A 22,690-nucleotide genomic window follows, 5' to 3' on the forward strand; every position below is an offset into this window, starting at 1 on the left:
CCTGATAGCTTATCAACTCACTCAAATGAGAAAGTTGGGTGTGGACAGATTGCTATGAAAGTCCACTGATGGGGGTGCCTGGGTGGCTCAGTCAGTTGGGCGTCTGCCTTCAGCTCTTGTTATGATCCCAGGGTCCTGGGTTGGGCCCTGTGTTGGGCCTGTTCAGCTGGGAGTCTGCCTCTCCCTCTGCCCCTCCACCGCGCTTGTACCCTCTCTCTCAAGTAAGTAAAATCTTAAAAAAAAAAAAAGAAAGAAAGAAAGAAAAAGAAAAAGAAAAGAAAAAAGAAAAGTCAGCTGATGGGACACACTGAGCCCAAAGAGAAAAGACTTGAGGAGTCAGGGGACTTTGAAAAAAGGAGGGAGGGGTGACCAGAGCATTCATCCCAAAGGAGGCAGAGGATCATATGCTGTGGAGATGGTCCGAGCCTCGGGAGAGCAGACTGGCCAGGCTCCGAGGGGTACAGAGTTGCCCCATAACACAAGCTGTGTTTGGCACATACGGCTCTGTGCAAGGCCTTCAAGAAGATCCGCATCCATAACCCCTTACCTGGAGGGCTCTTTGTGTGTCCCGTCCTTTGTTAGTCATTGAACCCCTAGTGCCAAGCAGGAGGTTGGCACAGACTAAGCCACAAGGATAGCACAATGAATCGGTGAGTCAGCCAATCAGCCAGTGCTGAGTGCCTGAAGAGAGGTAGAAACCTCAGGACCCAGTACAGGCCTGGCCCAGAGAAGCCAACTGTATATGTTTGTTTTTGAATATGAATGAGCAACCCAACAAGGGAGCTCCTGAATGAAGACTTCTGGTGGGGCATGGCTTTGGCCTGAGACAGACTTCCGTCAGGGTGGTGGGCCATTAAAACATTATTTATCCTACTTCTGGTCCTAACAACCCATTAGTGTGTCATGGAATCAATGGAGCGAGTCGAAACTATTTTTTTAAAAAGAGGTGAATTTCAATGGAATGGGGGACAATGGAATGGCAGCTATGGGTGCAGCTCCGTGAAAAGGGTAGTTACTGCATGAAACGTGGTTGGTTGTGTGTGTGCGCACACGCGCGTGCCACTGAATAAGCTGCATTGCTTAGTGTTGGTTTCAGTTGAATGAGACTTAAAAGTACCTTCTAAACTGAGGAACTGACAAGACTTTCTGGGATAATCAGGGATTTGAAAGAATTTTAATGTGGCTGGAGCATAATTATGGTGATACTGTTCTCCAAATCAAAAGTCAAGAGCCGTGCTCCAACGTTTGACATCAAGATGGTCTCAGGAAGTCTGGGGTACCTGATCCTGGTGTGCAGAGGGGCCGCAGGAGAGGGAAGGACAGGGTAACTATGCGGGCATACGAGTGGATTTGGAGCAGGAACCGAGAAAGATCCGTCCCTGGCCTGTTCACTGATCAGACCAGAGTTTGTCGTCTCAGTTAGGACTTAAAACTGGACATTAAGAGAAATGAAATAAACTTGATGCCATGTAAGTCTTCAGAATTTATTTCAGATCCTTTATAAAGACATGGTTTCAAAGACGAGAAAAATAACAGAAGTGTATGTGGGCGGGGGGAGATCCCATATGCACTCTGGTGGCAGAGCAGTTACAGAAAGGCATTTGCCTGCCACCCCCCTATCCGCAGCCCCCAGCCCTGGGTTGTGGACAGCCCTCGGAGAGCCCTCAGACAGCCTGAGTGGTAGAGACCATCTAATGGAGCTCAAATAAACACCAGCTTCCTGACAGCTGGCCTCTGAGTGAATTTATTATTGAATTACACTCCTGCGTCTCAGAACAAGCTGAACTGACAGGCTACCCCATCAGTTTAAGAGAAAGGGGGCAGGGAGAAAGACAATGATAAATTACCCTGACGGAAGATGGAAGAAGGTAAAGATCCTGCTTCCTCCAAAATGTCAGCCATTATATATTATTCATGTTGGTTTTTTAAAAAAAAAAAATCCCTCCCCACACTGAAATGAATGTTTCTGATGATAAAGCAATGAGGTAAATTTAATTCAGGATGCAGGAAGCAACTTCTCGCATCATCCTGATGAGTAGCTAACAGCTCCTCCTCTGCCACTTGATCGTCCCGTTACTGATTTCAAAACCGAACTACAATCTCTGTTTGCTCAGTAGCTGCAGCTGGTTCCTAGCTGTCCGTCGCGGCAGACGTTAGCAGAGCGCTGTGCCGAAGTGGGAGCCACTCGAGGTTTACCTGGAGAGAGCCTGCAGTCAAGTCCTGGGGTGAATGAGAGCAGATGACCTCGGGTGAACGAGGCTCCAGGTCATCCTCTGTGACGTGGGGCCCTGCAGGGTGTTGGGAAGATTAAATGAGATAGAATACCTGAAAGCCTGCCGGCTGGCGCGGAACACGCATCCAGTTATAACACCTACCATTTACCGAGGACGTTCCGTGCATCAGCATTGTTTGAAATGCTTTGTAGTTTTCCTAAGTAGTAACATTTTTATGTCTCCCCGCAAACCCTATGACACAGGGACTTCATCACCCTTCTTTTACAGATGGGAAACTGAGGCACAGAGAAGTTCAGTAACCTGGCCAAAGACATAGGGCTTTTAAGGGGCAGAGTCAGCTCTTTTTTTTTTTTTTTTTTTTTTTTTTTTTTTTTAAACAAGCACAATCAGGGGGAGGGGCAGAGGGAGAGGGAGAGAGAGAGAGAAGCAGACGCCCTGCTGAGCATGGAGACCCAAGTTAGGGCTTGATCCCACCGCTCTGAGATCAGGACCGGAGCTGAAATCAAGAGCCAGACTGACAGAAGCACCCAAGTGCCCCAGCAGAGCCAGCATTTGAAGCCAAACCAATTGCTCCTGGAGCCCGTGTGCCGAGCTCTATTCTCTGCTTGGTCGTTCATAGTCCCACCTCTCCGCATCTTCAGTCTGGAAATCTGTATAGTGTGACGCTGCTACAACTCCACAACCCCGGCTGGCCCCAGCTTTCTATCCAGTTCTGTCCAGCGTGACGTAAAGTGAATGTGCACTAGGTCTTCGCGCTTCAGAGCACAGCCTCGGAGTCAGGGAGCCCAGGCTTGCCTCCCAGCCCCACCCTTTGCTGTGTAACCCTTTGTTGTGACCTTGGACAGGTCTCCCCCTGTGCCTCATTTTCACCACCTGCTGTATGAGGATACTAACCCACATGTCATGGGGATGTCTGAGGGTGAAATGAGACGTAAAACACTTACGTGTCAGGGCAGTACGCCTTCAGTAAGTGTTAGTAACCCCCGTCACAGAGAGCAAGAGTTAGCCTCAGCATTCGCAAGGACATTAGTATTTGTATAGGCTTTAGTATCACTCTGAGAACTGGGGGAAGAACGAGAATCTTAGCCAGAAGCGTGAGTGCCATTACGGAATTGATGCCAGTGCCCCAGCGCCAGGGCAGTCAGAGGTGAGCGGACCTTGAGATCACCAGCTCTTTGTGGTAGAAGACAAAACTTGGAGGTCAGAGAAAGCTCTTGGCTCAGCAAAATAGTAGCAGGACGCAGGACTCTCCTACATCCTGGAGAACCTGGAGTCCCGAGTGAGAGCTCTCTCAAGCAGTAATTCCCATGCTTGTAAGTCAGGGACTTATCTGATCCTGATAAATTTCAAGCCATAAGAAGTAAAAATAGCACGAAGTCAAGCATCACGTTACTAACACATGCTTCGGGTCAGGACTCACCAAACACATCTGCAGCGAGTCTAAGTGGCCCTCCAGTCTGATCCCTGTAGGGTCGAGAGTTGGCTCTAAGTGAACCCTGTGGAGATAAGCTATGATGTGGAGAAATGCTACCTCTGGACGGTGTTCTGGTAAAACAAAGAGTTGTGCCCATGTGCCTTCCTATGTCTGTCTCCTCCTCCCACCCCTGCAGGGCCCTGTGGGTCCAACCTGCAGGCCTCTAGAACCAATCCCAATCTGAAGAGAAGGCTTCGAGCAGCCCCAGCCACTCAGTCTCAGGTCCGTCAACTGCTCTGTTTTCTGACCAGTGGCTCGCCAGCTCTGCCAGATGGGTTTCTGCCTTGTCCCAACCACACTTCCCAGCCACACTTTCTGTGCCCTGAGGTAAGCAATTCGGTAGCCCTGCCAGACAAGGACTCAAGCCTTGCCTTCTCTTGCCAAGCTCTCGCCCCTGACACATCTGGTTCTAGAGCTCCATCCCTGCTCTGCTTAGGAACCTGGTAACACATGGGACATCCATACCCGTGGGAGCCATCTCATCATGGCTGCACCCCTGTCAGATCCTCCTGCCCTGTCCCTTGTATGAGCTGGATTTTCTGTATCTCTGCTCAGCATTGTCCCCAACTCAGGAAGTGGGTCTCACTGTGGTCTACCCTTGTCCCTCCTTTCTGGGCAAAGCAAGAGAAGTCTCCCTTTTCCAGGTGAAAGCAGGACCCGTCCTGTGCTCTGACAGGAAGACAGAGCACGCAGTCACAGAAACGACTTGTACACTGGGAGACTGTATCTGGAGTCACACGTTAGCAGAGCTGCCTCGAGTTTTTCTAACAGCACAAACCATCTCCTGAGAATTCTTCTCTGAAGCAGGCCTCTGGCTACACAGCACAGAGACCAGCCTGTCTGGACCTTCCATGTCCATGTCCCCAGTGTTTCCAAGCCACATCCCAGACAGCACCCTTGCTCCTCCAAAATGATCTCTACAGGCCAACCTCTCTCAGTCCTGCTTCTCCTTTGCCACAACCAATGGATTCATTTCTCTCACATACAGTGTTAGGAATAGTCAAGGGCTCCGGTCATGTGTTCACCTTTGTTGGCTAACAGAAAATATTCCAGAGGGTTCCTGTAGGAAATGACTCAGCCCTAAGCATCAGCATTCAACAGTCCGGTTGCCCACAGGCTTGGGTGATCTGACCTGTGGCCTGGGAGTTCATATTCCCTGAATCTCTGAAGGACTCAACAGCCACATGAAGCTAGGAGGTCACAGACCAGTGGCTTCCAAGCTCTGCAGCAGGTGCAGCCTGAGGGCCCAGGAGACACTAGTAGCTGCTGGGCCATCTTGTCCCCAGGTGGTGTCAGGGTACCATAACAGCCCTGTCAGCACCCCAGCTTTCATGTGTGTTCGTGGGGATCCCCATCCAACTCCAGAGATCATGTACCTCACCTCTAAATGAGGGAGTTGGATTCAGTCACCCCCAGGACCCTTCTCCCATTACTCTGAAGAAGACTGGATTTTTCCTTCCATCTCTCCAGATATACACAAAATAGCCTGAGAGAAAAAAGCTTTTTCTGAATGAACTGGAGTACTTTCCTGTGATGTTTATTCCATATACCCAGCAAGTGATCTGGAAGCCTCTGGTAGAGTCTAAACTGAACCCAACTCCAGTCAGAATCCAACATGGCAGTCAGAAGAACAGAAGTCAGGGTATGTGGGCAGAGCCCAGAGCTCAGTTGTAAGTGTAGGAATGATTATATGTCATGCTGGCATGACTTGGTAGGCAGCTCCTCTTTTTATCCCATGCTAGTTTTACTTCTAGATACAAGGATTTTTTAAAAATCAAATTATATTCATTCCAGAATGTCAGCAACTCAGACAAGTGGATTGTGTCTCATTTATTGTTAGTTATTTAACTACTTACCATATAGTAAGAAATAAAACAGTAACTAACAGCAGTGCCCTCCTGTAGTTTGCATAAGTAAATAAGAAAATGGATGACTAAATATCTTCCCTACTGCCCAGCACTGTGTAGTACACAGTAGGTGCTCAATTAAACTTCCAATAACTGAACCCTATTCTTATTTACCAGGCCTCTGTCCATGTTTCTCTTCCATATATATTTTATTTGGGACTAATTGAAATAGCTACATTCTTTTTTTTTTTTTTTTTTTGCTTTCATCATCTTCTTTCACTGATTTATGTGATATTCATTGATTTCTGTCCTCAACATTTACTGAATGCATCCTATGGATCTAGTCCTGTGCTGAACATTGGGGTTACAAAGGTGGAAAGAAACATGGTCATTACCCTCAAAGAACTCACAATATAGAAGAGAAGAAGAGATGTTTGAACTAAGGAATACCCTTTAGTGGGGTAAGTGTATTGTGCTGTGTCCACCGAAGGAGGGAGTGACTTCTTTGTACCAGGGAAATCAGGAAGAGCCTCACTGAGAAGCAGGCCCTAAAAGAGAGGTTGATAGGAATGAGAAAGATATTCAAGGCAGGCGAACAAACAGAGACAAAGGCAAAGAGGTGTGGAAATACATGCCAAGACAAGGATATGAGAATTAATTTAACATGACAGCGACACAGGACATGAGAATGGAAAAATGGGACATAGCCTGTAGAGACCAGCGGGGGCCAGATTCTGAAGGGGCTTGTATGACAAGCTGAAGAGTCTGGACTTTGTCTGGAAACAGTGGGTACTGCAGAAATGACTTAGATAACATAGAGTCCCTGGTGATGTGGTGAAACAACAGTGATAAAGTTGGGACAGTTGGGGAGCTCTTAGATTCGGAAGTCTCCTTCCTCAAGAGAAGATCTGGTCCAATTCCCTGCCCTCCAGTAAGTCAGGAACATTTGAAAGAAAGTGATTAGATCCAGTTCTGTTGGTTTGGGCCTAAAGTCATTGGAAAAAAAAAACAAACAGGAAGTGCTTTGAAATAAGTTAAAAAGAATGAAGCACAACTAGAAGTTAACTTTTGAATATAATAATATAGAGCATATTCAAGGGTATTTCATAAAAAGAAATCACAAACACACACCATTGTAACTCTGGTACAGGGCAGTGGTCCCAAGGTGGGTGCTCAAGGTGGTCCATGAGGTACTGGGAGAAAATATTAGAACATCTGTATTTACTTTTGATCTTAAAAAGTAAGAACGAGTGAATGTTTTACTCATATGGAACACTAGGTTTTCATTGCTTTGCTCCCTTGGTCCAAATGTTAGTTGGTAACAAAACACTCTTAGAGAGACAGTGGACTTTTTGCTGGTTTAATTCTAGTGTCTTACAATATGACTACTGGGTGTGTGTGTGTGTGTGTGTGTGTGTGTGTTTAACATCTAGTTTAACTAAACTTAGGTACAAAATGGTCCAGTGTCATCAAAAGATTCTTATAAAGTAGCTACAAATCAAAGACGATATACCGTGAGTCCAAGCAAACAAAAAAAATGGCAGAGCTGGTACCTCTAGTACAGAGTCTTCGTTAACTCCACTATGAAGTTAAAACCAATAATGATCATTTTCATCCAGTCTAACAGAAAAGGTAATCAAGATTCAGAACATTCAAGAACCTAAAAATAGTTAATCCAAAGATTCAACATCATCAAGAAGACTGTTTGAAGTACAGGCACACCTTGGAGATACTACTGGTTTGGCTCCAGACCACTGAAATAGAGCAAATATTACACTAAAGGAAGTCACGTGAATTTTTGGGTTTCCCAGCATATATAAAATTTATGTTTACATTTTATCACAGACTATTAAGAATGCAATATAATTATGTCTGAAAAACAATGTATGTACCTTAATTTAAAAATACCGTATCGCTAAAGAATGCTAACCATCATCGGAACTTTCAGTGAATTATAATTTTTTTGCTGGTCAAGGGTCTTACCTCGATGTTGATGGCTGCTGACTGATCAGGGTGGTGTTTGCTGGAGGCTGGGGTGGCTGTGACAGTTTGTTAAAATAAGACAAGAATGAAGTTTGCTGCACTGATTGACTCTTACTTTCGTGAACAATTTCTCTATAACATGTGATGCTGTTTGATAAGCATTATACCTACAATAGAACTTCTTTCAAAATTGGAGTCAATCGTCTCTAACTTGCCACTGCTTTATTAACTTGGTTTATGTCATATTCTAAATCCTTTGTGTCATTTCAACCATCTTCCTGGCATCTTCACCAGGAGTAGATTCCTTCTCAAGAAACCACTTCCATTGCTGATCCACGAGAAGTAACTGCTTATCCGTTCCAGTTTTGTCATGAGATTGTGGCAATTCAGTCACATCCTCAGGCTCCACTTGTAATTCTAGTTCTCATGCTGTTTCTACCACATCTGCAGTTACTTCCACTACTGAGGTCTTGAACCCCTCACAGTCACCCATGAGGGTTGTTGGAATCCACTTCTTAACTCCTGTTCATGTTGATATTTTGACTTCTTCTCATAAATCACAAATATTTTTCATGGCATCTAGAACACTGAATCCTTTCCAGAACATTTTCAATTTACTTTCTCCATACCTGTGAGAAGAATTGTTATCTATGGTAGCTATAGTCTTACAAGACATATTTCTTAAATAATGAGACTTGGAAGTGGAAATGACACCTTGATCCATGGGCTGCAGGATGGATGTTGTATTAGCAGGCATGAAAACAACATTCATCTTGTCCATCTCCATGAGGGCACTCAGGTGACTAGGTGCGTTGTCAATGAGCAGTGATATTTTGGGAAGGAGTCTGTTTTTCTGAGCAGTAGTTCTCAATAGAGGGTTTAAAATATTCAATAAACAGATATAAACAGATGATATTCTGTCTTCCAGACTTTGATAGTCCATTCATGGAGCACAGGCAGAGTCAATTTAGCATAATGCTTAAGGGCCCTAGGATTCTCAGGATGGTAAGCCAATGAGCACTGGCTTCAACCTATTAGCTGCATTGGCCCCTAACAAGAGACTCACTCTGTCCTTTGAAGCTTTGAAGCCAGGCACTGACTTCTCCTCTCTAGCTATGGAAGTCCTCGACGGCATCTTCTTCCAGTAGAAGGCTGTTCCATCTGCTTTGAAAATCTGTTGCTGGGTGTGGCCACCATCATGGTTTACCTCAGCTAGATCTTCTGGATAACTTCCTGCAGCTTCTACATCAGCACTTGCGGCTTCACCTTGCAGTTTCTGTTATGGAAATGGCTTCTGTCCCTAAATCTCAAAAACCAACCTCTGCTGGCTTCACACTTCTCTTCTGCAGCTTCCTCACCTTCTCTCAGTCTTCATAGAATTGAAGAGAGTTAGGGACTTGCTCTGGATTAGTCTTTCACTTAAAGGACTCTTGTGGCTGGCTTGATCTTGTATCCAGACCACTCAAACTTTCTCCGTACCAGCACTAGGCTGTGCTTACCATTCATGCGTTCACTGGAGTAGCACTTTTAGATTACTTCAAGAATTTTTCCTTTGCTAACTTGCCTAACTGTTGCAAGAGGCCTAGCTTCCAGCCTACCTCAGCTTTCGCAACAAGCCTTCCTCACTGAGTTTAATTATTTCTAGCTTTTGATTTAAAGTGCTGGAACGCTTAGGAGCCCTTGTGGGGTTATTAATGGGCCTAATTTCAATACTGTCGTGTCTCATTGAACAGGGAAGCCTAAGAAAAGAAAAAGAGACAAGGAAACAGCTGCTGGAGCGGTCAGAACACTCTCATTTACCAATTAAGTTCGCCATCTTACATGGGCACGGTTCATGGTGCCCCAAAACAATGACAATAGTAATATCAAAGTTCACTGATCACAAAGTGTCATAACAAATATAATAATGATGAAAACGCTTGAAATGTTAACAAGAATTACCAAAATGTGACACAGAGACATGAAGTAAACAAATGCTGTTGGAAAAAGGGCGCCAATAGACCTGCTTAATACCGGGTTGCCACAACCCTTCAATTTGTAAACACTCAGTTTATCTGGGAAGCCCAACAAGACCAAGTATGCCTGTGTGCATTTTTATCCATTAAACCTTGCACCAAATGCATGTTATTCTTCCCCGTGTTAGCTATTGATGGCAGCACACATGTACAAGTTATTAATAAATATAAATACATCTGAAGAGCCTACTCAGACATGTTGACAGAAAATGTGTATAATCAAAAAGACCCTTACAAGCCTGCTCTGGTGACGTGAACGCTGATTTTTAAGGCAGCGCAAACAAACTGATATTCTCCACTACTTAGGTATGTATCTGTGTCAGAGGGTAAGTAGTTTGAGAGGTGAGCTGACTTTGCCGAGTTCTCATGGATGATAAATGGCAGCTCCTTAATTTGAATCCTGGCTTTCCAGCGACTTGCAAGAATGGACAAGTCCATTCCCTGTTGAGACTTTATTTTCTCACCTCCACAATGAGACTTAGGAAAGCTTAGAAAGGAAGGTCCCTCCTAACATGGCATGACCCAGTGGGTTCCCAGGAATACGTGTATAGATGGAGATGTCAGACTAGAAAAGCTGTTTAGGGAAACTGAGGCAGCTCAGTGAGGTGGAGAGCCAGAAAGGGAGGACAGTGGAACAGCTGGTGTGGCCAGGCTGGAAGGAAGGTCATGGAGGCTTCAGGGAGAACAGGGTCAGGCTTTGACGGGAATCTGCTTGCTGGGGGTAGTTTAATAGGCTGTGGGCCCAACTGAGGTTCTAACAAAACCCTGCATAAAGTCTAGTAGATGCTGGAAAGATCCGCAGTCAATCAGCATGAGTTAGCAGAAAACAGTTTAAGGATCCGTGTAAGTCAGGCATGTAAAATCTATTTAAAGAATGCAATACAGAGGAGTGATTTGCATAAACAAGAGGGGCACAGAGTAAGCAGTACTTTAAATCAGAGAAAAGGGAAAGTTACTTTTTGCCACCTGGATCCCAAGTGATTATACCATTCTCCTGAATACCAATTTCAGTAGTTGTTTTCAGTTAATAACTAAAAAGTTAACGCTGCAACTCTTCCCCCTTCACCTTCCTTTATCCGCTCATGTAATGCGCATCACATAGCAAATCTAACTTAATTCCTGACGTTCACCGTTTAAAGTCTTCAAAGAAAAGGAAGGTGCAGAGGAGGAGGCCAAGAGATAGGGCTGCAAGCTGAGGCGGGGCAGGTCTCCCTGGGGGAAGAAACCCTGTGGGCTGACCAGACCAGCTAGAAAGGGCCAGCCCCTCCAGCCCTCTGTTCCTTGGCCGAATCCCTATCAAGGTCACGTGGCTCCGACTTCTCAGGCATCGCCCCCACCTTCAGCTAAAGACATCAGTTCTTTATTCATCCAGTAAGTAATGTATCAAGAGCTTAGTCTGTGCCCTGAATTCAGATTCCAGGGCAAACACCTGTTTCGGTGGAGGCGCTCTTCTGCCCCCTTAGAAATGAACGTCATTCAGCCAAGGCGATGCGGCGCCTGTCCTCACGGAGCGCGTGGTCTGTCAGGGAAGAAGATGGTCCCTGTGGCGTGACACCGCTGAGGTGTTACAGAGGCAGGCCAGGGGAGCGGAAGCAGCGGGGATGGGGAATACCACTTGGTGGGTGCTCCACGTGGGTACTGAGGGTAAGCAGGTGATTTTGAGGTGAACAGGATAGGTGAAAGGTTCCATGGAGAGGGAACAGCTCAGAGATACATGTAAGGATTGTGAGAGTGCCATGAAGATTCTGAAACAAGGTGGAACAGGGCTCCTTGAACTAGACCGGGTAGCACTATATTGAAACCATTATACATTCTTAATCGTGTATTAGGTTCTGTTTGACGTCAGGATGGGGAAAATTTCAGCCTGGATGGGCAGTTGAGAATGGCGGTTCAAAGAGATCAGATGCCTCTCCAAAGTCATACCGTCAGTTACCAGAGTCAAAACTGGGGACTGACTCCCTGCCCAGGATGCTTTCCACCACACCCATCCCCCACCACCCCCCTGACCCACACTTGAGGTTCATTTCTTATTTGCTTGATTCTGTTTCGAGGTGTCCTTGTCTCTCCAGTGGTTTCCTCTCTTGACCCCAGACCTGGTCCCTGTCCTTGGGAAGCAGCCAGGCAGATCTTCCTCCTCACTGGCGTCAGTAAAGGGCACCTCAGTCTGGCCCCGAGTGTGGGACTGGACTAATGCCAGTGTGTGTGATGCTCCCCTCCCCCCTTGGCACGATCACTCCTTCCTGGCAGAGTTCACTCAACCTAATTGCTTGTTTTGTGCCCCAGCTGCCTAACATATGCCAAACCCATGTGTTGACTCACTTGTGTCAGAGACAGCGACACTTGAGCATTTCACATTGGCTCTGGGGAGCTCCAGCAAGCAAGTGGGGACTGTAATTCATGCATTTACCACTCCAGCACTTAGCTTATTAAGTAGGTGCTCAGGTTGTTCATTCAAGTGAGTTTTAGTGACTGCAAGTAAGTAACATCGTGGTGACAGAAAGGACCTGGAGGTAAGAAGCCTTAGCTTGGCGCATCAGTTCAGCCAGTGAAAGTCTTGGCTGTATGACCTTGAGCAAGTTTTTTCCTCTCTGCATTTCAAGTCCTTGATCATTTTTTCACCCAACAGACACTCAGGAAGCAAGATCCCAGGCTTACCCTAGCCACTGAAGATGTGGTTCCAGCCCTCCTCTGGCTCGCACGTACGTGCAAATGTGTCAGTTCAGCTCTGTAAACGTGAATGGTAGAATTCTAGGACTGTCACGGCCAGGGAGAGGTACTTGGAAGTATCTGGAGGAGCCTAGAGGAACGGTGATTAATTGTGCCAGGAAGAGTTGGTAACAGCCTTGCCGAGGTGATGACAGCTTAGATGGGAATCCGAGGACAAGGAGAAAATAATACCACACAACTCCATGATGCCCAGACAGTGACCAAGGGAAAGCAAAACATGTCAGACACAGGACTGGTCGTAAGGGGGTCATGTGAGCCAGCTGGGGAGCCACGTGGGTGACCGTGCTCTGTCCCGCACGTTTCTAGTTTCTCACCAAGGTGATCTTCCAACACAGAATTTCAAAGTCAGAGCACAAGCTATTTCTTAGCCTCGTTGACCCTACATGTGGGGTCAGTGTTCCAGTGGCGCCCAGAAGCTGGCTTTAGTGCCTGCTCACAGGAGCTGAGAATGAAACATTCAGAAATTCTGCAAGCTGGTGTTTGAACCTACTGTTATTAAAAACTAATATATGAAATTGAAAGTAAATTAATTATATTGATAACAAATAATCCAAACTTATCACTTGCTAATTATTTTACTACACTTTACTATTACCTTTGCTCCTGAGTTTCTTAGGACTACTGTGTCTCTGTGGTGGAAATACTGTATAACATGAGGTCCTCCCATGCATCTCTTCCCAACTCTGGGTTCAGTAGTATCTCGTTAAGAGCGTGAAATAAGTCACAGCAGAAGTATTTACACCACAGAAATAGGCAAATGCTACAAATTCAAGCTATTTTTCTTTTGAAAGCCAATTGTTAAATGTTTGCCAGTACACCACTGGTGGTATCCATTAAATAAACGGGAAAGCATTTGGAAGCCCAGAACCCGTACCTTTTCAAACCTCCCTGGACAAAAACACATAGCAGGAAACACATTTCCAAGGCCTCCACAGAGCAGACTTCTCCCACCTCCTTTGTCCCAGAGAAGCTTTTATGTTAAGCTGGGTCTTCTGAAAATCATGGTCAAACAGAAGGAGGATGGAAGTGTTTTTCTCCAGGCCTTAATTCCTGAGCCAAATGCCGGTTTTGACAAGAGGTCTCTGTGGTGTACAGGAGTACAAGGAGTCAACTTAATCTTCTCCAGAACCCAAGCAATCTACAGGATCCTGGGCTAAAATTACATCTGCTCTGGCTTGCCCAAGCACAGGCTACATGATAGCCAAATGGTGCTGATTTATTGTTTCCCAATTACCAGGAAATCCCCAAAGAGAGATAAATCGGAGGAGGCTGGCCCACATGTGTCTGAGGGGTAGCAGCTAGGGCAGGCCCCAAAAGGAAACCATCCCCAGAGGGCTGGTGATTGTCCAGGCAGAATCTGAAGGCATATATGTCAGGAGAAGCCTGGATAGTCGCCAGCACCAGGAGAGGAGATCTGTTAGTAATTCTCTGGAAGGACAAAGTTCCAGCAATAAGAAATTCAATTTTCCTCCATTAAAGAAAGCATCTCTCAGTACCAGCTGAATACAATTGATGGAATAAATCTTTCCCATTAGTGGAGAGATAATTTCACATAAGTGTACTGGGAGACCTTCAGAGCAGGACTGAGAGTCCTTGCCAAGCCTCCCTGCTTAACTTGTTTGTCATGTAATTGCATTTAGACCAAGGGCCTCGGAAGGAAACCACTGACTGAATTAGCATTAACCAGATTTTGTGTAGTGAGGTGAGGTGAGGTGGGGTAGGGTGGGGCGGGGCGGGGCGGGAGAGGGGAGCTTGATGCATTGTGGGTAGGTGTTCCTGCCTTCAGAAAGGACAAGCTGACACTGGAGGGACCAGCTGCTTACAAGCCTGGTGTTAATTGCTTTTCTCATCAAACAGAGAAAAGTTTATCACTCTAGGAAGGTAGAGATGTAAGTACCTAATAAAGCAGAGACTGAGTCTGAGATCTTTTTTTTTTATGAATGCCCACAGGTCTCATCAGCAGCTCTTCCCTAGACCAGAAAAAAAAGAGCCTTCTGAACCGAGGCAGGTGGAAAAAGTTGTCTGGATACTCGTGCCTGCATGTTTGCCTCAGATTTGTGTTGTCAGTGAGGGCCATCTCCCCAGTGCCCTGATGCCTTAGGATGCCGACACCACTGAGCACATTGCCAGTGGTAAACAGACTGGTCTAGAATTGGACCCAGAGTTGTGAGCCCTGGATTCCAGGCCTGGCTCCGCCACCACGCCGCTGTGTGGCTTGGGGGCAAGTAGCATAACCTCTGTGGACCCCAGTTTCCTCCTCGTCCACGAACTCTGTGATCTTCCAGCTGGCTTTTCTCTGGCATCTCCTGAGACTAAGACTCCAGAGCTGTCTTCAGAATCACCCCAAACCTCTATTTCATCTAGAAAGATCTTGTTTTTATTTGTTTTCAACTTTGGGTCCTTATCAAATATCATCTGATAAAAAGCTTCCCTCTCTGATATATTTGAAAAACCATTATTCTAGATGACCTCTAATTGTCCCACGTACTCACTCAGTCCACCATTTTTTTGAAACAACGGTCTAGTACTTGTTAGGTATTTCCAGGCACTGCAGAGAGAAGAAAAGGAAGAGCTCTTGACCCCGCCCTCAAGGAGCTCACGATCTAGTGGAGAGGAGAACAATGTATGCCACGGTGGGGTAGCAACATGTTTGTGTCAGACTTTGGAAGAAAGTGATTAGTGCCAATTAGGGCCATCAAGACAGGCTTCAGGGAAGAGGTGTCATTTGAAGCTGGTTCGTGAAGGATGGGACTGTTGGGGGAGGGGTGCAGGACTGACACCTGCAGCGGTGGGGAGAACACTGCGCCGACAGGGAGGCCTAGGCTACGTGTGCATGGCAGCTATGGGGAAAACAGAGGGTGTGTTGTCTGGAATACAGTGGGAAAGTGGGAGTAGGGGTATTGGGAGATGCCAAAGCTTCCAGAACCCCTCTGGGGGATGCTAGCCTCTGTCCTTCTGTTTCTAAAGCCTGATGAGAGGAATTGCTGTCTATCCTGTTCACTGTCTTGCTGCCTACCTCCAGTGACACTATTAGTAACAGTAATAACCACTGCCATTTATGTAGCTCACTCTGTACCAGGATGCCAAAACAGAGGCTCAGAGAGCCGTCACATGCTTGTGCAACTTTAGAGAGCTCACAAGTGACAGAGCTGAGAGTCGAACCCATGTCACGTGACTCCGGATTCTCACGCGTGACTCCACTGTGCAGCCCCAGCTTATCTCCTTGTGGTAGAACATAGTATCCTTAGAGAATAACCCCTGAGTAAGACACCTAAAAACATCTCCCAGAAATAAGCTTTTAGAGGACACTGTGATGTCTTAAATTGGAGCACTATGAAAAAAAGAAGGTATTTACTCCCCTTGAGTGAAGACAATAAGCCCCTGGGTGCCAGAATACGTCTGAGCAGCCTGCCTTCTGTCTTCTGACCTCCGGGGCTTCCCTGGCAGCCCGGCTTCCGAGCATGAAAAGTAGATCACGTGATCCTCTCTTCTCTACCCACAGGCATGCATGTGTCATTCGTGGTCAAGTGATGACATCAGACGGGACCCCGCTGGTTGGTGTGAATATCAGTTTCGTCAATAACCCTCTCTTTGGATACACAATCAGCAGGCAGGATGGCAGGTAAGAGACCTTTTGTGGACAGTGTTAGTGACAGGCCTGCTCTCGTGGTCTTACCACACAGCTGCTACTGGACTGACAATGTGGAAAGGGGATGGGGCCTGAGTTCAGAGGCCCAGTTCTGTAACTCAGTAGGTGTGAGACCTTGTATCTGACTCTGGCCTAACTCCCTTTGGCTAAAAGTTAAGCAGTTTCTTCTCCTCTGGTTCTCAGAGTCTAGGTGTAGGGTACCTTATACATGTTCCCCTGCTCCATGGCTTATAACATAAGATACTATCACATGGACCACTTTCTACAGACCAGACAACTCCAGAGATGTTAGCATTCCTGCTGTGTGGTTTCCATGTGCAATCAGCTAGGTCTACGGAAACCACTGGGTGATGACAGAACTCTGCCCTTTGGGTCCCTGTGAGGACCCGTCAGTAGAGGGAGGTGGAGTTTCTTTAGTCCCTCCAGCTCTTCCGTTTACTAGAACAATTCGACAATTCTTCTCACCTCTTGAGGCCTCAACTTTTTCACTGGTTGAGTGGTCCTAATACTAGCATCTCCCAAATTTGGTTGTAAAGATTACATTCCGTGATAGAAGTGGAAGCACCTTGCACGTAGTAGGTGTTAAATAAATCTCACTTTCTGGTTCATTACTTCATTGTCAAGGTCTGGCACAAGGTAAGGATGTAAGAAATATTAACTGTTTATTAAAATTACCGATTATTAAATGATGAGAAGGTGATGATTACAGCACAAGCCATGGGAATATTTTGGAGAAAAAGGGAAGGGAAGGAGGAAAGTGGAATATTTAGGCTGTCAGTGGTGACAGGTCCTCAATTTTTAATAAAATCAGGTGGTGGCAATCCATCTGGCTAAGTGTGGGCCCATAAGGTTGATTTTCACTCTGTGTCGGAAATTATGCTCCAGCCTGATTGATTTTAGCACCTCTTTAATCCAATATCAGATGTGAACATGTCCCGGCCGAGGTGATAATGAAGTAGAGGCTCATCTGTTTGTAGACATGTGTGCCTCTTAGACAGCGCGGCAAGCTTGGCATGGGGACACCTCTCCCCCCGTCCTCTCTCTGGGAATGGGAAGGGGCCCAGTTAGAAGGGGCTGGCATCCGGTCCCGGGAATAATCTGCTCAGCCCAGACCACAGCTCCCTGTCCCGCACACATCCCATCCCAGGAAGCATGTCAGTATAGACGTTCGCTACAGCGTGGGGGGCTGTCCTTCCCCATGTTCTGTCTTTACTGCCTTCCGGCTGGGGGCTGTCTGCTCTATGGAAATGGCAGATGTGAGCATCCTAGGCAACAGGTATTGTGGCTACATCATTACCTGCTGTGAAACAGTCATCAAAAAGGAGCCGTGGGAGCTGCTCTTTTTTTTGCCATGAAACGTGCCCGTCATTCACAAGAGATGGCAAACCGTCAGTCCTTTGCCCGGCTGTGCTGGGTCACGGTGGGTCTATAAAACACCCCAGAGTCATGTAAGTTTGGTAGCCCTTGGGAAAAGCCCACTTTGTCCTCTCCAGGCTTGGATTCCTCCTGTGTGTGCTGCCCCACTCTTTGGCCTCTTGACAGCATTGGGGGGGGGTGCTGGGAGGAGTGTCAGCTGTGTTCCATGCATCCGCCTGCTAAATCATGTCATAGAAACCAGAGTTGCTGACACTTCAAGCTTGAGTTTCAAAGCAGTTTTCAGCAGTGCTTCTTGGGGCTTGACTTTTCTTCCCAGCATAGACACTGCATCACATAGAGGAGAGTCATTACATATTCTCCAGGGGTCTGAGAACCCCAATTTGTTACATGTGCATGGGCACCATCTCACCCATTTCCCTCCCACTCCCCTGACTCTCCGCCTTTCGTACCTCTCACACCCCAGGAGAACCTGGAAGGCTGGAGATGTTGTCCAGAGGCAATGGGATGTGTAAGTCCGGGGAGCAGGTCTACCTCAGCTTTGTCTCCCTCAATTTCCAGGCAGGCACCGTGCTCCCCTCCCTGGCCCAGCTCCCCCTTCACACATCCACCATACTGCAATACTAGGAATCCAGTCTTAACCAGAGCCACAGAGGTCATTGAAAGAGATGAAAAATAGAAGTCATGAAGACAAATTTTGAAAGAATAGCAGACAAGAGAAGCAGTTCAGGCTCGTTGAATTGAAAAATGGGGTTATACGGAGCATGATGCCCTGGGAGTGGGGCCCTGGGCTTTTCCCATCCATTATCCCATCTATCTAATTAATAACTCTGCCAAGCGATTATGATCAGCAGCTTCATTTTACATGAGGAGGTTGAGGCTCAGACAGGTGACATAAGTCACCTAAGGAGTAAGCGGCTGTGCTTGGACCAGTCTTCAGCTGTCTGGGCTTCATCTGAGAGCCAGGCCTTCCCTGTGGGGTCGGATTCACACCCATGTCCACAACAGGGTTTCCCTCCAGATGATCAGGCCTGGCTCTTGGCAAGATCCCGTCACACCCAGCTCTTGGCAAGGCCAGCGCCCCCAGCTTGTTCACCGCCTCGAGAATCCGTCTCTTCAAGTTTGTCTTCACTTCCTCCCCACACTTGTCCTCTCGTGAAAGGAGCTTGTAAGTCAGGCCAAAATTCTGTGTGATGGTTAAAAATGCTCTGTCAAAGTACAGATGCTCTTCAGTTCTGTGACAGGAAAGTTGTTCTCTGGGTATTTCCCCAAAACCACGGATATCCTCCTAGGGAGTCAAAACCTAAACTCTTGATTCAGCATAAACTCTGCCATTGCTTATTAAGGATGGTGCTGTCCCACTTGCTTTACCCAAGTGTGGGCCTCAAAAGGGCCGAGTGGTTTGAAAAGAAGGCAAAGTGAGTGAAAAGTTTCAGCAAAGGACAAGAAGAGTCAGGCTCTGGAGGCTAGAAACCCGAATCTGGGGGCGTTGTCTACCAGGAGCAGGATTTGGCACTAGTCAGGGCAGTTGTGCTAAATCCCTAGAAGAGGAAAGAGCAGACTCGAGCAGTGAGCCCAACCCCACAAGGTGTATTTATCAGGGACAAAGGGGAGGTTCTGTGTTAGTCTCTAAAACTAACTGCGTGGATGAATGTTGGGGTGACCTAAAATAACAGCCAAAGTAAGAAGGAACCCAGGGTGTTTTGTGGACAGTCAGAAGGAATTGACAGCATCACTCATGCATTCATTCTGTGAACTATAACCATCAAGTACAGCACTAGGTTCTGGAAAGATGGAGGAATCATTGTGCCCAGACTGGAGCATTAAGGCATGAGTCCCATGCAGTGTAAGTGGGCCAGAAGGAGGAGAGTACACGGGGCCCTGGGAGCCCAAGGGAGGGAGCTGGAGTTCTGTCCGGCCAAGGAGTTAGCAGGAGCTCTCCCATCAAAGAAGCGAGATGAGGATAGGCCTTGAACCCTCATCCTGTGGATATTAAAGCAGACGTGTGTTGTGGTGAGCTCTGGGTGTTACATGTAAGTGATGTCACTAACTTCTGAGACTAGTATTACACTATATGTTAACTAACTAGCATTTAAATACAAATTTGGAAGAAAAAATAATAAAACAATGAAAAAAAAAAGAAAATTATCATATCATATGGCCCCTTGCTAGTGCTTCTATAGAAGAGAAGCATCAGACTGGGAGAGGGCCATGGTCGAAGCCTGGGGGGCTGGTTCCCAGGGACAGGGGCAGAGATCTCACCTCAGTGGGCAGTTCCGGGCACTCTTCCCCTTCCCTTCTCCGCTCCTCAAGCACTGTCATTCTAGTCGTGCTTGTCTATAACTTGCTTAGCCATTTTGGAACTCCAGAGGCCTACGTTGACTAATCTGTCACAATCAGAGCTAAAACTGCCACAGGGTCATAGAATCTTAGTGACTTAAGTGTAATCCACTTGAAATTTAAGGAACAAAACAAATGAACAAAGAAAGAGAAAAAGAGCCCCCCTCCAAACAAAAACCCAGACTCTTAAATTGAGAGAACAAACATGGTTTTCAGAGGGGAGGGTGGGGGACAAAAATGAGTAAAATAAAGTGAATCAAGACTACATTTGTCTTGGTGAGCCCTGAGAAACATACAGAATTGCTGAGGCATTATATCGCACACCTGAACCTAATGTAACACTGTATGTTAATTATACTTGAGTAAAAAAATTACCGCGTTTGAACCTTTCCATTTTAGAGACGAGAGAATAGAGGATCAGAGAGGCTAGCGGTGTACTCGAGATCCCACAGCAGCTCATGGCAGAGGCAGGACTAGGCTTAGGGCTCCTAATGCCAGGGTAGGATTTGTCCTGCTGACATTTCCCTGGGCTTCAGCTCTAAGAAACCCTCAGTACCAGGAGCACCAGAGCGGAGGCTCGTCAGCTGTCCTCCGTCCTGGCAAACGGCTCTCCATAGCCATGGTTATTCATATGGGTTTTGGTAAAATCTCTATAATGAATCATTTTTGCAAAAAAACAAAAATGAAAAAACAAACAATGCTTCCTGGAATCTCTGTTACAGTTTGTGGCTGTAGTGACATCTTTAGGTTTTACGGTCCCCTCAACAAGTTCGCAGACCTTTGGTATAATTTTTTGCTCCTGTCTCCCCACCCCCACCCCCACCATTCCTCCTCCTCCTCATCTCCTATCTCCTGCTTTTCCTGCTCCCCGTTCTTTCCATGCCTGCCCTCCCAAACAGCTTTGACCTGGTCACAAATGGCGGTATCTCCATCATCCTCCGGTTCGAGCGGGCACCTTTCATCACACAGGAGCACACTCTCTGGCTGCCTTGGGATCGCTTCTTTGTCATGGAAACCATCATCATGCGACATGAAGAGAATGAGATTCCCAGCTGTGACCTGAGCAACTTCGCCCGCCCCAACCCTGTCGTGTCTCCATCCCCACTGACGTCCTTCGCCAGCTCCTGTGCAGAGAAAGGCCCCATCGTTCCAGAAATTCAGGTACCCAACTTTCTTAACTGTCTTTCTCCAGGCTTTTATTTCACTGGTGGGGTGGAGGGTCTCAGAGCCGGGGGTGCGTGGAGAGCGATCCCATCAGCCATCATCCGAATCCAGCTACCAGGCCCCACAGCAGCCGTGGTGTCGAGATGATGGCCTCCTCTCTTAACACACTTAAATCACACCAGCACTGAAAGGTGCCTGGCACAGCCCAGCATAGAGTGAATTCCTGCTGCCTTTCCAGTCTGCCATCCAGTTCCCTTCCACTTTCCTCTCCCCCAGCCTCCAATGTCCCCCTGTATCATTATTTCTCTCAAAAATATTTATGATAGTAGGGTCTACCAAGAGAAGTAGGACAGAGGAGCATAGTAAGAAAGACTAAATGAGAAAATGTGCTTAGCACAATGCGTAGCGCTTAGCAAAGTGCTCAATAAATTCTAGCCAGTGTTATTATTATTGAGATTGTGTTAAAGACACTGCCTTCATGCCAGCCAAGGATTTATTTGGCTCAAATCTTGACACGTAAGCACTTTACTTAATTATCATTAAAAGGAAGTAATTTGAAAAGATGCGTTTTAATTGAATGGAAACCAGGACAGATTCTTTGCCTAACAGAGCTGTGCAGAGTTAAAAGTTTTCCGCCATCCCAGCCCGATTTCTACTGGGAGGAACAAAGGCCAGGGGAAGAAGAGAGACAGCAGGGAGAGGCCCGGCCTGGCTCTCTTGCCTAGCAAGAGCTCTGGCCGTGTGCATGTTAATAGGTTGCCGCCGCCTGTGGAGCTGAAGCGTATACACTATTGTGTGTAGGTCTCGCGCCTGGCCGAGCAGATGCATCTCTGTGTGTGTGTCCTGTTGTGTGGCTTCGGGCACCAGCCCACGAGAGGGACATACAACTGTTTTGAAATTCTCAGCGCACCCACAGGTTGAAACCCTCACTCCTTTTCAGAGATGCAGGGCTTGTCTCCTGTCTCAACTACCAGGCTGACCTTTCTTTTGAAATGGTTGTCAGTGGAGACAGAGCTTGCTGGAGAGAAGTAATTTGTTACTCAACCCTGGTTCAGCTCCAGCCAGACATTTTCCCAGGAGCAGAGACTTTGGAACAAATGAGGTTAAAGGTCCCACCCTCTTTACCGTGCTCCCTGGGTTGGGTATCTGTGAGCCCAGCTGGGTCACAAACCTTGCTTATTAACAGATTCATGAAACACAAGAAAACAAGCTCCTGGGTTTTCCCAGCCCTGTCATTGGCCAGCCTTCGCAAGCACTGCGAGAAGTACATTTTAAAGGGTACATTGAAGATAAATATTTATGAGAGCATCAGGATGGCACTCGAACCCTGCCTGTGGTTCACCTGGGTACAGAGCGGCTTTGCCTAGAACTTGCAAGCTGATTTTTAGAAAGATGCCTTTGCTTTAGGCCCAGGCCCTAAAATTTCATGTGTTCAGAATGAGGTGGGGAGAGAGTTCACACCCGTCTCTGATACGAAACGGACAGAAAGGAAAAGGCTTTCTTTGTGAAGGCTCAGTTTCTCCATGAACACATCAGAAGAGAATGATCACTGTTCTTTTAATGGATACGTTAGCCTCAATTGATTTAACGTCCCCTTCTTGAAATGGAGCCCAGAGCATCAAGCTGATAAAAGTTCTCTGCTCTTGCCATGTGCCTGAGCACCCTGCCATTGATTTTCAAGTCTTCATTTTGGAACTGAGCCCATTACACCCAGTGTAAGTGCCACCTTCCCCACCATTCTGTTCATCTAGCATCTAGATGAACCGGGGCACGGAAACCCCATGCCGCCAGTTCAGCCTCTTTCCGTGGTTAGCTGGGGGGAAGGGGGGGATTGGCCCCAGGTCCTTGGCAGGCCTTGCTCTCAACCCTGCATAATTGTTTAG

At 46.8% G+C, this 22,690-nt stretch overlaps 1 protein-coding gene across 1 annotated transcript in view; it reads left to right on the forward strand.

The window, feature by feature from the left end:
- LOC111154485 (teneurin transmembrane protein 4) overlaps window positions 1–22,690 on the forward strand; it is a 373,890-nt gene that overhangs the window by 289,808 nt on the left and 61,392 nt on the right. The window contains exons 16-17 of the mRNA XM_022514097.1: window positions 15,783–15,902; window positions 20,543–20,804. Coding sequence (XP_022369805.1) covers window positions 15,783–15,902; window positions 20,543–20,804 — 382 coding nt within the window. The remainder of the gene's footprint in view (window positions 1–15,782; window positions 15,903–20,542; window positions 20,805–22,690) is intronic.

Source organism: Enhydra lutris, unplaced genomic scaffold (assembly GCF_002288905.1).
Source record: "Enhydra lutris kenyoni isolate GAN:26980312 unplaced genomic scaffold, ASM228890v2 scaffoldscaffold37, whole genome shotgun sequence".
In the NCBI taxonomy this organism is placed as follows: Eukaryota; Metazoa; Chordata; class Mammalia; order Carnivora; family Mustelidae; genus Enhydra; species Enhydra lutris.